This window comes from Erythrolamprus reginae, chromosome 7 (genome assembly GCF_031021105.1).
Source record: "Erythrolamprus reginae isolate rEryReg1 chromosome 7, rEryReg1.hap1, whole genome shotgun sequence".
In the NCBI taxonomy this organism is placed as follows: Eukaryota; Metazoa; Chordata; class Lepidosauria; order Squamata; family Dipsadidae; genus Erythrolamprus; species Erythrolamprus reginae.
Genome location: NC_091956.1, coordinates 13,074,203 through 13,088,945, shown reverse-complemented (window position 1 = coordinate 13,088,945; position 14,743 = coordinate 13,074,203). Strand labels below are relative to the sequence as shown.

The window sequence follows — 14,743 nt, the reverse complement described above, 5'->3', positions numbered from 1 at the left end:
AACCGTTCACGACGTTCCTTTCTCCTCTTAGGGTCCGGGAAAAGCGAGCTGAGCAATGAATTAACTTCCACACCAGGCGTCTCGCCTGCAGCCAGCTCAGCTTCCGACCCTCCAGGCTGCGACATCATCACCGAGCAGCCCCGTTCTCAGCACATCTTGCAATCCGAGTCGGAGATCTCTGCCGGCGAGTTGACGGGCGCGACCCCGAAAGCCGACACGGACAGCGATATGCTGAGCAGGAGCTCCAGCCAGATTAGCGCCATCCAGTCCGATGTGAATGACGGCACCTCGTCTCCCATCAGCGACAGCTCTCAGACCACCACCGAAGGGCCCGATTCGGCAGTGACCCCGTCCGATTTCTCTGAAATGGTAAAGGGTTTGGGTCCTAAAGGTTGCGTTCTGACCCAGCTCCCCAAACATGACAAACCCTCCGACATGAAATCAAAAGATTCCTTGATTAGGAATACCGGCAGCCCCGGCAAAAAGTTTCTGTCTCACCGTAAGCTAAGGGTCCGTCTGGCAGGGAGAGGAATAGTTGTCTGCTACAAATTGGGTGGGAATGGAGATTTTGCAATAGCCTTCCCCCCCCCCCCCCCATGCCCACCAAGCCATGCCCCACATAGCCAGTAGGGGAATTTTTTAAATTTCACCACGCTTCAAAGTTGTCAGGTTTGGGGGGGGGGCGATGTGTGAGCGGAGCTGATCTATACCACATTGAAAGCTTATTAGCTTGTTAGCAAAAACTTCAGAAGAGAAGGATTTTGGGGTAGTGATTTCTAACAGTCTCAAAATGGGTGGACAGTGCAGTCAGGCGGTAGGGAAAGCGAGTAGAATGCTTGGCTGCATAGCTAGAGGTATAACAAGCAGTAAGGGGGAGATTGTGATCCCGCTGTATAGAGCGCTGGGTGAGACCCCCCTTTGGAATAATATTGTGTCCAGTTCTGGAGACCTCACCTACAAAAAGAGATTGATCAAATTGAACGGGTCCAAAGACGGGCTACGAAAATGATGGAAGATCTTAAGCATCAAACTTATCAGGAAAGACTTAATGAACTCAATCTGTATAGTCCGGAGGACAGAAGGGAAAGGGGGGACACGATCGAAACATTGAAATATGTTAAAGGCTTAAATAAGGGTTAGGAGGGAAGTGTTTTTAATAGGAAAGTGAACACAAGAACAAAGGAGCACAATCTGATGTTAGTTGGGGGAAAGATCAGAAGCAATGTGAGAAAATATTATTTTACTGAAAGAGTAGTAGATGCTTGGAACAAACTTTCAGCAGGTGGTAAATCCACAGTCTCTGAATTTAAACATGCCTGGGATAAACATACAGTGTTCCCTCGATTTTCACGGGGGATGCGTTCTGAGACCGCCCACAAAAGTTGAATTTCCGCGAAGTAGAGATGCGGAAGTAAATACACTATTTTTGGCTATGAACAGTAACACAAGCCTTCCCTTAACACTTTAAACCCCTAAATTGCAATTTCCCATTCCCTTAGCAACCATTTAGATTATTACTCACCATGTTTCTTTATTAAAATTTATTTTAAAAAAATATTTATTAAAGGTGGACGAAAGTTTGGTGATGATATATGACATCATCGGGCAGGAAAAACCGTGGTATAGGGGGGGAAACCACAAAGTCTTTTTTTAATTAATATTTTTGAAAAACCGTGGTATAGACTTTTCGAGAAGTTCGAACCCGCGAAAATCGAGGGAACACTGTATACCCATCCTAAGATAAAATACAGGAAATAGTATAAGGGCAGACTAGATGGACCATGAGGTCTTTTTCTGCCGTCAATCTCCTATGTTTCTACGTTTATTCCATGTTCAATTTAGATTCTAGAAGGCAGCGAGAGCCAATACTCTGGAATGCAAATTGGACAGCTGCAGGAGGAAGAAGACGAAACCGCAAGTGTTCTACGCGATGAGAATTTGGATCCATTCCAAAACTCATGCCTTGGTACGTTGGCTTATTTTGTGGAAGCTACTTTATTTAATTATTTTTATTTTATTTTATTTTATTTATTTTTTATTTTATTGATTATTATGATATGTTATTATATTATAACATTATGACAATATGTGTTATAATATTACAACATTATTGTTGTTGTTGTTGTTGTATTTTTGAAGAGCTTCAGCGATCCCATTTAGTGAAAAGTGTGGGCCACAGGAGGGAGCCTTCCAACGGCAGCATAGAGAAGTTTGGGCCCAAGGAAGAAACTGAACTGACTGACCATGGAATTAAGGTCAGTCTGATGGGGGAAACCAAGAGGGCCTGGGGTAGTTCCAGTGCCCCCCACTAAGTTGGCTGGAAGGGAGACCCTTTTATGGGGAGGAGAGAGGCTCTAACTTCAGGGTCTCAGCTAAATATTTTCTCTGGCAGGGGTGGATAATTACAGTAACTAGCCCTCATCTTACAATCACAATCTTGACAAAAGTATCTTGTATGTATACTGAGAGCATCTGCACCGAAGACAAATTCCTTGTATGTCCAATCACACCTGACCAATAAAGAATTCTATTCTATTCTATTCTGCTCTGCTCTATTCATTCTTTATTCTATTCAACTCGACTTGACACCATTCATTCATTATAATCTACTGTACTCTATTCATTGTTCATTGTATTCTATTCCTTATTCTACTCTTATTCATTCTTTATTCTATTTGACTCGGCTCGACTTGACTTGACTATTCATTCTATTCTCCTCTATTCATTCTTCATTCTATTCTATTGTAATCTTTATTCTACTCTACTCTTCTCTACTCCATTCTTTATTCTATTCGACTCGACTCAACTCAACTCGACTCCATTCATTCTATTCTACTCTTTTCTATTCTATTCTATTCTATTCCTTATTCTACTCTACTCTATTCATTCTTTATTCTACTCGACTCAACTTGACTCCATTCATTCTAGTCTACTCTATTCATTTTTCATTCTATTCTATTCCTTATTCTACTGTATTCTGTTCCATTTTTATTCTATTCAACTTGACTTGACTCGACTTGACTCTATTCATTCATTCCAGTCTACTCTATTCATTTTTCATTCTATTCTATTCCTTATTTTACTGCACTCTATTCTTTCTTTATTCAACTCTACTCGACCTGACTTGACTCGACTGAACTTGACTCTATTCATTAATTCTACTCTACTCTTCTCTATTCTATTCTATTCTATTCTGTTCCTTATTCTACTGTATTCTGTTCCATTTTTATTCTATTCGACTCGACTCGTCTTGACTCCATTCATTTCAGTCTACTATATTCATTTTTCATTGTATTCTGTTCTATTCCATTCCATTCCTTATTCTACTCTACTCTACTTCACTTTTTGTTCTATTCTATTCGACTCGACTCTATTCATTCATTCTATTCTATTCTATTCTACTCTGCTCTACTCTATTCTATATTCATTCTTCATTCTAGTCTAATCTAGTCTACACTACTCTATTTCATCAAGCCCCAACATTTATCTTATTTGTTAAGCGAGACAGTTGTATTTTTTCCCCATTTTATGACTTTTCTTGCTATAGTTGCTAAGTGAAACACTGCAGTTATTAAATCAGTAACCCGGTTGTTAAAGTGAATCTGGCTTGTATTGCATGCCTGGCATAACCTTATTTATTTCTTTGTTTTTAATTTCCGATCGACTTCACATGCACTAAGATGCGGCCTAAAACGCCCGGGTCTATTTTGGGGGGGAACATGGCGATGCTTTGGCCCTCCGGTCATCCTTAGCAGCAACCGACTTTGGAAAGTGTGTTTTTAATCTCCAATAAAATGTAATCAGATTTTGACTTTGGTTGTTGTTTTTTTCCCCTTCTTGACGGCAGCTCTCCAGAATGAAAGGTGACATCGGGGGCTATAAAGACGGAAATGCTGCACCTTTGGTCCATTGCGTTCGTCTCCTGTCAGCCTCTTTCCTGCTCACGGGAGAGAAAGGGGGTGAGCTGAGACACACGGGGTTCCCCGCAGAGGAAGAATTAAGTATGCGTGCGCTGGCCAACTGATTTTCGGCCTTAGGAAAGGCCGTTTCGCCCTCCAGACATTTCAAGGAAGCTTCCCTGAAGCCCCAGAGGCAAAAAAAAAAAAAATCCCCCAGCAGACAAACTGGAAGTTCAGAAAAACACACTTCCGGTTTGCCGTTGTGCTGTTTTTGCGCTCTGGAGGGTTTGGGGAAGCTTACTGAAGCCACAGAGAGCAAAAAAACAGCACAATGGCAAACTGGAAGTGTGTTTTTCCGAATGTCTGGTTTATCCACTGGGCAAGCAAGTAAGAAATGTATTTATTTGTTTGTTTGTTTGTTTATTTATTATCAACCGACTCAGGACGGCATACAACATAATAAATGCAATACAATATATTAGAAATCTAATTTAAAAAATACTATAAAGGTAAAAAGTTCCTTAAAAACCCCATCTATCCGACACAATCATCCACATTAATCCAATCCAGTCGCTTACAGCATCGTCCGGAGCCGATCTCAGCGCTCATGGCCCCCACCCCCGCTGGCAGAGATAGGTCTTCAAAGCTTTGCAAAAGACCGGGAGGGAGGGGGCGGTACGTATCTCCAGAGGGAGTTTGTTTCAAAAGGTCGGGGTCACCACAGAGAAGGCTCTTCCCCTAGGCCCTGCCAGATGACACTGTCTGGCCGATGGGACCTGGGGAAGGCCAGGGGGACTTGAACGATCGCTGGGGTACATGCGGCAGAAGACGGTCTCATAGGTAATCTGGTCTTAAGCCATGTAGGGCTTTATAGGTCATAACCAATGTAAACTGTTTTTTCACTTTGTTGTGAGCCGCCCCGAGTCTGCGGAGAGGGGCGGCATACAAATCTAAATAAACATAAACAACAAACATAAATACATCAAGGTAAAATGTGTAAGATATTGGAAAAATAACAAAAGGGATTGTAATGAAAGAAAATTGTAAAAAAGGTATGAGAAAAAAGTATATACACACTGCTGGTGAAAAAGAATTGGGGGGGGGAATGGATAAATAAAAAAACTTTACTCAATCTGTATAGTCTGGAGGACAGAAGGAAAAGGGGGGACGTGATCGAAACATTTAAATATGTTAAAGGGTTAAATAAGGTTCAGGAGGGAAGTGTTTTTAATAGGAAAGTGAACACAAGAACAAGGGGACACAATCTGAAGTTAGTTGGGGGAAAGATCAGAAGTAACGTGAGAAAATATTATTTGACTGAAAGAGTAGTAGATCCTTGGAACAGACTTCCAGCAGACGTGGTTGGTAACTGAATTTAAACATGCCTGGGATAAACATACAGTGTTCCCTCGATTTCCGCAGGGGATGCGTTCCGAGACCGCCCGCGAAAGTCGAATTTCCGCGAAGTAGAGATGCGGAAGTAAATACACCATTTTGGACTATGGACAGTATCACAAGCCTTCCCTTAACACTTTAAACTCCTAAATTACCATTTCCCATTCCCTTAGCAACCATTTACTCACCATTATTACTGGTACTCACCATTGAATAAGACACTTAGTGATCCTGATATTTATAAACATAATTATTTATTAACAATAATTATTTTTTTTGTTATTTATTTGCAAAAAATATTAGTTTGGCGATGATATATGACATCATTGGGTGGGAAAAACCGTGGTATAGGGAAAAAATGCAAAGTATTTTTTAATTAATATTTTTTGAAAAACCGTGGTATAGGCTATTCGCGAAGTTCGAACCCGCGAAAATCGAGGGAACACTGTATATCCATTGTAAGATAAAGTACAAGAAATAGTATAAGGGCAGACTAGATGGACCATGAGGTCTTTTTCTGCTGTCAGTCTTCTATGTTTCTATGTCTACCAAAAAAAATTAATTAAATTGAGTTTCACACCCCTGTTGTAGGGTTATGATTAGGGTTAGATGTTGTTAAGCTGGACTTCAAGTCCCAGCATTCCCCAAGTGTCCAAACTTGGGAGCTTGAATCCCTCAGTGTGGAAAAACGGTCCTTTTTTTGTCCGTGCCATTATAACTTTGAACAGTCGGTAAATGGACTCCTTGCAAATCGAGGACTGCCTCTATTGATCTGACTTTCCTGTCTCTCTCTTCTAGCTCTGGTGCCAGATAAAGACGTCAGGGTCAGCGTGAAGGCCTTGGCGATCAGTTGCGTGGGGGCAGCCATAGCCCTTTACCCGGAAGCTTTCTTTAGCAAACTCTACAAAATGTCCCCTGAAAGTAACAAAGAAGAAAGAGGTAAGTGGTTATGTGAATTCTTTAAAAATACAGTGATGCCTCTTAAGAGAGGCATACCTCATCATACAAACTTTTCGAGATACAAACCCGGGGTTTAAGATTTTTTTGCCTCTTCTTACAAACTATTTTCACCTTACAAACCCACCGGCCCCGCTGGGATGCCCCGCCTCTGGACTTCCGTTGCCAGCGAAGCACCTGTTTTTGCGCTGCTGGGATTCCCCTGAGGCTCCCCTCCATGGGAAACCCCACCTCTGGACTTCTGTGTTTTTGTGATGCTGCAGGGGAATCCCAGCAGGGAAATCCCAGCAGCGCAAAAACGGGTGCTTCACTGGCAACGGAGGTCCGGAGGTGGGGTTTCTCAGCGAAGGGAGCCTCAGTGAAATCGCAGTATTGCCAGCGAAGTGCTTGCTTTTGTGATGCTGGGATTCCCCTGTAGCATCGCAAAAACACAGAAGTCCGGAGGTGGGGTTTGCTATGGAGGGGAACCTCAGGGGAATCCCAACAGCGCAAAACGTGAGATTCGGCTGGCAAAAGGTGAGTTTTGGGCTTGCACGCATTAATCACTTTTCCATTGATTCCGTCTTACAAACTTTTCACCTTAAGAACCTCATCCCGGAACCAATTAAGTTTGTAAGACATGGTATCACTGTATATATATATTTAATCTTGCAGGATGTCCAGCAAACCTGGAAAACGGAATTATCAGGGAAATGGGCGGTTTGGGAAAGACCAAGGAATTATCAGGGAATTCATGAAAAAATGGAATAAATCGAGAGGAAAAACAAACTGTATTCAAATGTTTAAAAGTCAGGAAAAATCATGTAAAAAACAAAACAAAAATCGGATCACCCTGCCTGGCAGAGTCAAGCAAAAATGAGCATAACTGTGGCAACAACTTGCTTCCTCAGCTCCTGATATTTCTCTACGGCTTAGCCGTTTGGTATGACGTCATCTACGACCATGCCTTAACTAGATCGCAAGTTACAGGGAAATGTCAGGGAAATATCAGGGAATTTCAAAATGCTTTCCCCCCCCTCCCCGGACACCATGTCTTAGTTTAAAACAGGTGTTTGGACCCAGTTCCACAAACACGATCATCCCTCTGAAGTTAACTCAATTCCTTGATTAGGAGCGCCGGCAGGGAGATGGATTAGTTATCTATCGCATCTATTCATCTCTGCTCCCTGCCTTTTATCCCCAGAGCTAGGGTGAGGTTTTGCTATTTTCCTCCCAAAAGCTAAGGGGCGTCCTATACTCTGAATAATATCACTGAAGGCTTTCAAGAAGAGATTGGACTGACATCTGTTAAAAATGGTGTAGGGTCTCCTGCTTGGGCGGGGGGTTGGACTAGATGACTCCACAAGGTCCTTTCCAACTCTGTTAATCTATAATCTGATTCCCGTCCTGTTTTGTCGGGCTCTCTGGTAGAATCCTCCCAAAAATTCACAGGTACAAATTTCAGACACACACACGTTTGAAAATTCAAAACAATGTTCTTTATAAGGAAAATTCACTTAAACCAAGCCCCCTTTTGGTATAGCAAAGAGCACTGGTCTCCAAACAAACTGGTAATTTGTACAAGTCCCTTATCAGTTCTGTGATACTTAGCTTGCAGCTGTGAGGCAATTCAGAGTCCTTCTTCTTTCACAAAGTGACACACACTTTGCTCCGGTTTATTTTCAAAGCGGGGAAAAATCAGCACACAAAAAGTCAAAGTCAGTAAAGCAGTCACGAAACACAACGATCAGATAATCCTCCACAATGGCCAAACCCACAGGCTGATATTTATAGCAGCCTCACTAATTACCACAGCCCCACCCAACCACAGGTGGCCTCATTTTCTTTGATAATAATCTCTCAGTTGTTGTTGCCTATGCATCGCTCTCCGCATGCGTGGCTGTATCATTAACTCTTGTTCTGAATCCAAGGAGGAGCTAGATAATTGATCTCCTTCTGAGCTGTCTGCCACACTCTCCTCCTCCCTGTCACTTATGTCTTCTTGGTCAGAGGAGCCTTCATCAGCAGATTCCACCGGGGGGAGGGTGAAACAGGCCTGCAGCATGTGGATGTCTCCCCCACATCCACAGTCCTTGGGGCAGGAGCAGGGCCAGAGCTAATCACAACACATCCTAGTTAGTAACTTACATCTGTCTGCTGCTTTTTCAGTTGTTGATTCCTGTGTTTTATTTCTCTAGAAGAGCAGTCGGTGAAGGACATTGTGAATTATATCGACCACGGAGACCCCCAAATCAGAGGAACAACCGCCATTTTATGCGGAACCATTATTTATTCCATCCTCGTCCAGTCTTGCTTCAGTGTGGAGAGTTGGCTGGAAAATATAAAAGCATCCCCAGGTACTGTGAATAAAGATTAGGCACAAATCTGGAAGCTGAATAGAATACCAACAGAAAGAGAAGTACACTGCTCAAAGATATAAAGGGAACACTCAAAGAACACATCCTAGATCTGAATGAATGAAATATTCTCATTGAATACTTTGTTCCGTACAAGGTTGAATGTGCTGACAACATGTGAAATTGATTGTCAGTCAGTGTTGCTTCCTAAGTGGACAGTTTCATTTCACAGAAGTTTGATTTACTTGGAGTTATAGTGTGTTGTTTAAGTGTTTCCTTTATTTTTTTGAGCAGAATATATTGACGGATATCCAAGCTAGATACCCAAGCTACTGTGCACAATTGAAGCCAACATGTTTTACTTTTAAATTTTATTTTCAATATATCTGGCTTGGCATACTATAATACAAATTATGGATAACATCAAACCCACAAATGTGCTATACAAGTTGTCGTAACAGAAGATCAAATCCCACCATCACTTCCAATATACTGTATGGCAGAGTGGAGAGGAGCGGCATACAAATCTAATGAATAAATAAATAAAATAAATAAATAAACATATTATGGATCCAAATGTCCAGAAGATATTGCATTAGAAATGTATTATGATTAATATTTATGTGTGATAAATGTGTATATGTGTGTGTATCTATATTTATCCCTAATTAATACACACACGCATACATACACACAAACTGCTCAAAAAAATAAAGGGAACACTCAAAGAACACATCCTAGATCTGAATGAATGAAATATTCTCATTGAATACTTCGTTCTGTACAAAATTGAATGTGCACAACAGCATTTGAGATTGATTGTCAATCAGTGTTGCTTCCTAAGTGGACAGTTTGATTTCACAGAAGTTTGATGTACTTGGAGTTATATTGTGTCGTTTAAGTGTTCCCTTTATTTTTTTTGAGCAGTATATTAAAGAAGATAATGAATTGTGCAGAAATGAATAGACTCACAATGAAAATTAAAGATGAAGAAGACTCGGAGTTTTATAAAGCTTGGGAGAAATTTTATGAATAGTTTGAGAAAAGAATCTAGATAAAATATTTAATATTCAAAGAGTTGATTATGACCTTTAAAGCCCTACATGGCATTGGACCAGAGTACCTCCGGAACCGCCTGCTACCGCACGAATCCCAGAGAGTTGGCCTTCTCCGGGTCCCGTTGACTAAACAATGTCGTTTGGCGGGCCAAAGGGGAAGAGCCTTCTCTGTGGCGGCCCCGGCCATCTGGAATCAACTCCCCCTGGAGATTAGAATTGCCCCTACCCTCCCTGTCTTTCGTAAACTACTCAAGACTCACTTATACCGCCAAGCATGGGGGAGTTAAGACACCTTTCCCCCAGGCTCTTTTATACTTTGTTTTATGTTTGGTATGAATGTGTTGTTTGGTTTTTTAAATAATGATAGGGTTTTATATGTTTTTTAATATTAGATTTGTTCTACTATAATATTGTTTTTATTATTGTTGTGAGCCGCCCCGAGTCTTCGGAGAGGGGCGGCATACAAATCTAATATATTATTATTATTATTATTATTATTATTATTATTATTATTATGTAAACCTAATGTGAAAGAGATAAAAAGAAATGAGAAATATGATTGGGATAACTCGGATGACAAAAAGATAAACAGAGGCAGCATTATATGCAGTAACAGGTTGCAGCTGGTACAACTGTGATCTGGATTCCAGTGGTGGAAATTGAGATGCGCAAGTATCTCCACACCCCCAATGTATGCATATGTGCGATTTGACTTCTGGCCATGCGCAGCAAGCTAAATCTCACATGAGAGATTTCGCCGATTTTCAATGGCTTTCTTGCTTCTGCGCATGCACGGAAGCAAAGAAATTGCCGAAAATCGATGAAATCTCTCGTGTGCAAGCATCCTTGCGCAAGATTTCACATGCGCAGAGGCCAACTGTGATGCTGACGGGCACTTGTGTACCCGTGATGATCCTGGAGGATTTACCAGTAGCGGCCGGTAAGTGGAATCATACACCGAAAATTGAATGAGAGTGGATTAGAAATAGAAATTAAGATTTAACAATATAACTACAGTAGTACCTCTAGATACGAGCTGCTCCACATGCGAGTATTCCAAGTTACGAGCCACGAGGGGAGAGAAATTTCTGTTCCAGACCCGAGCTCAAATTCGGGATACGAGCCGAGCGTCCACTAGGTGGCGCAAGAATCCTTGCTTCTGGTTATCTCGGAGGGGAAAAACAAAGTCTAAAGCCATTTGTTCCAGATACGAGTTGTTCGACATACAAGCTCCCTTCTGGAACGAATTAAACTCGTATCTAGAGGTACTACTGTACTAGAATGGAAAAGTGAGAAAAATGGCTCAGTCTGTCGTCTATTAAATCAAAATTAGTTATTGGATTTGTACTTTTGCTCTTTTTTAGACAGTCTGAACAATTTGAAATTTGAAAGGTGATTAAGGATATTTTGTTATTTTCTGATTAAGGATGTTTTATTATTTTCATATAAGAGATATTGAAAACACATGTTTGGTTATTGAAGGTGTATGTGTTGTCGTGTATGTGTTTTCAAGGAGGAGAAAAATTTAAAAAAATCTCACTTTATACTGAGTGAAGGCCTGAATTTTGCACCTGAAAGCGTTGAGATGAAGGGTGCGTGACCTCTGCTGTTCTTTCCCTCCAGGGACCCTGGCCGAGTGTGTCTCCTTGCTACAAACAAGCCTGAAAGACGAGTCTTCGGTCACCTGCAAACTGGCTTGCATAGCTGTGAGGGTGAGGAAATATCTTTGCAACCTCATTCTTTTGAGGGGGGGGGGGGTTATTTCTTCCCGAAGGCCCACCAAGTGTGTGCCAGGGCTCTTGTGAGGGTCTGTGTCAATTCACCACGGCCAATGAGCCACGTCAAGTTGTGACGCCCGACTTGCCACGGTTAACCAGCTGTGGCCACACTTGGCCATGATGAGTTAAGCGCGGCATTGACTGTGGCGAGTTGACCATGGTGAGTTGGCTGCAGAGAGTTTGCCACGAGTTGGCTGCGGTGAGTTGGCCATGATGAGTTGTTCGCAGCGAGTTGGCCCTGGTGAGTTAACCGCAAGTTGGCCGTGGAGAATTGGCCACAGAGAGTGGCTGCGTTAAGTTGGCTGCGGTGAATTGGCCATGGCAAGTTAACCGTGGTGAGTTGACCACGCCGAGTTGACCACAGCAAGTTGACCATGGCGAGTTTGACTGCGGTGAATTGGCTGTGGCGAGTTGTCCCATTCTGGTCTTGTGATGATCAGAAGGGTTTGTTTTCTGCACTTCGTATCTCCTGCTCTGTGCTGTTTGGTGCAAAAAAACCCTACTCCCTGTGGCAAAAAAAGCATGTTCCCTGGGGTCATGCGTCCCCCTGGCATCGCTCCGCCCCTCCCAGGAAGCCCACCCCACTATTTGAGAAGTACTGCACTAAGTGCAGAGTTTGATGACAGGCTAGTCAAAGCCTTCATTGCTGCTGTGTGCTTCCTACATACCTTGGAATAATTGTCTAGCATCTGTTTCTTTTGTTTCATTAGTCATGCACTCACGCATGCCAGAATCTGTAGTGTACACCTACAGCTGTGATGGTGAACCTAAGGCACGCATGCCGGAAATAGCACGCAGAGCTATCTCTCTGGGCACACAAGCCGTCACTTGTTGCTCTTCTGGGTTCCAGCACATTGGTTAGTTGGTCTTTACGCATGTGGGGGGAACCAGAAACAGTAAGACGCCCAATGTACATGTGCACGCCGGGAAGATGATCTTCCGGTCTTCACCATATATGCGCTGACTATCTGGTCTTCCAGTTTCCTGCGTGCATGAGTGCAGGAAGACCAATTGATCTGCACACACACGCTTGACGGAAACTGGAAGATGTGTTTGATGGATATGTACAAAATGATTAATCAATAGATATTTTGTTTGTTTGTTTCTACTATTTTTTTCCTTTATTAGGTATGTTACATTCTATATTTTTAATGTATGTTTTATGTTTTGTTTTTAATGTAAATTAAAAAAACTAATGTAATGTAAATTCAATAAAAACTATTTTTTAAAAAAAGAAACTGGAAGATCATTTTCCTGGCATGCACATGTGTATGGGGTGGTGCCCACACACATGAAGATCAGCTAGCCGGTGCGCTAGAACTCGGAAGAGCAACAAGCGACAGCTTGCGTGCCTGGAGAGATGGCTCTGCGTGCCATTTCTTCCACTCGTGCCTATAGGTTCACCATCACAGCCATAGGTGTATACTACAGATTCTGGCATGCGTAAAGTGCAAGCGCGTGCACTCGTCACCGAAAAGGTTCGCCAACACTGACCTATGGCAATGCCATTCTCTCCCCACCCCTTTTTATAGTGACCCAAATGCATTCAGGATCAAGTCGATTAAATCCTGATTTTACTCTATTTCTGAAAGCAATTAAACTTTTTTTATTTTATTTTCAGCACTGCATCATGAGCTTGTGCAGCAGCAGCCATAGTTCCTTGGGGTTGCAACTATTGGTTGACCTCCTCCTCCTGAGAAACAGCTCCTACTGGTTGGTTCGGACGGAGCTTCTGGAAACGGTGGCGGAAATAGACTTTCGGTAAGCAGCACTTTTGCCCTGACAAATTATATTCTTTTAAACATCTAACATTATGCTTAGTGGTGCAGTGGCCTAGAGGTGGAGTTTTCGACTTCAATCCTAGGTAAAGGGATTTGATTGATTTATTTATTCAAATTTTTATGTCGCCCTTCTTCTTAGACTCAGGGCGGCTTACAACATGTTAGCAATAGCACTTTTTAACAGAGCCAACCTATTGCCCCCACAATCCGGGTCCTCATTTACCCACCTCGGAAGGATGGAAGGCTGAGTCAACCTTGAGCCGGTGATGATATTTGAACCGCTGACCTGCAGATCTACAGTCAGCTTCAGTAGCTTGCAGTACAGCACTCTACCTGCTGCAGCACCCCGGCTTTTTCATGATGGATGGGTGGATGGACAATGGTGGGCAGCAGCCAGTGTGGTCTGGTGTTCCATCCCAGTAGGAAATTCTGGGATGCATGCGCAACCTGCTGCACCACACCGGCTCATTTTGATGATAATATATTTGCTGAACAAAACTCCGCATTGGCGACAGGGAATGGCATTCAGTTGCCCAAACTCCCCCCCTCCCCCCGCAAAGGACGTCATTGAAAGAAGATGATGATTTAGCGTTATGCTTTATCGTAACAGTACCTTTGTCTGTTTTTCCTGCTAAGGCTAATCCAGTTTTTGGAAGAGAGGGACAGCAACCTGCATAGTGGAGATCATCATCATACTGGGGTGAGTGAGTATCCGATTGAGGCTGAACCAATGTGGTAGGGTACATGCATGCTTGGCTTCATGGCTGCTCAGAACGATAGAAAATAGTTACTACTGCCTCCAAAGCAGTATTGGGTTGCTAGCCGGTATGGGCCACATTGTGTACCGGTAGCTGCGCTTGCAGCTCTGTTGCTGGCATGCGTGTGAGTGCGCCCCAGCAATACAGTGGTACCTCGTGATACGAACCCTTCGTGATACAAACCCAGGGTTCGGAATTTTTTTGCCTCTTCTTACGAACATTTTTCGGCTTACGAACCCACCGCAGATCGCAAAATGGCGCTCCGCTGGGCACCGCCGCCCGTCTGTCACCTTTTAAAACAGCCGGGGGGATTCTCGGCGTTCTCACGAACCCGAACTTTTTGGGTTCGGGTTCGGGAGGCTGCCGAGAAGCGCCGCCGCCCGGCTGTCACCTTCTGAAACAGCCGGGGGGCTTCTCGGCGTTCTCCCGAACGCCGAACCTGGAAGTTCAAGTTCGGGTCAGGTTCCGGAGGCCGCCGAGAAGCTCCCGGCTGTTTCAGAAGGTTACAGCCGGGCGGTGCCACTCGGTGGAGCGCCGTTTTTGCAATCGGCGGGTGGCGTTTTCGCCCGATCTGGAGGCTGGAAAGGAGGTGGGGAATTCCAATTCCATGGGCGGAGCTTTGATGTCACGAAGACATCCGGTCATTTAATGTTTAATGTTTTAAGTAGTCTGCTTTATTTTTTACTGCCTGTGGATGAGGAAGAACAAAGAAAACCTATTGGAAGAATCTCACAACATCGTTCTTGGGTTTTATAAATCCGTTTAACATAGAATCCAAACA

At 43.0% G+C, this 14,743-nt stretch overlaps 1 protein-coding gene across 2 annotated transcripts in view; it reads left to right on the top strand.

The window, feature by feature from the left end:
- HTT (huntingtin) overlaps positions 1 to 14,743 on the top strand; it is a 127,971-nt gene that overhangs the window by 18,380 nt on the left and 94,848 nt on the right. For both annotated transcript variants that reach the window (XM_070757002.1, XM_070757001.1), the window contains 9 exons: positions 32 to 369; positions 1,843 to 1,966; positions 2,140 to 2,255; positions 3,848 to 3,959; positions 6,093 to 6,233; positions 8,429 to 8,587; positions 11,269 to 11,357; positions 13,045 to 13,184; positions 13,841 to 13,904. In XM_070757002.1, coding sequence (XP_070613103.1) covers positions 32 to 369; positions 1,843 to 1,966; positions 2,140 to 2,255; positions 3,848 to 3,959; positions 6,093 to 6,233; positions 8,429 to 8,587; positions 11,269 to 11,357; positions 13,045 to 13,184; positions 13,841 to 13,904 — 1,283 coding nt within the window. The remainder of the gene's footprint in view (positions 1 to 31; positions 370 to 1,842; positions 1,967 to 2,139; positions 2,256 to 3,847; positions 3,960 to 6,092; positions 6,234 to 8,428; positions 8,588 to 11,268; positions 11,358 to 13,044; positions 13,185 to 13,840; positions 13,905 to 14,743) is intronic.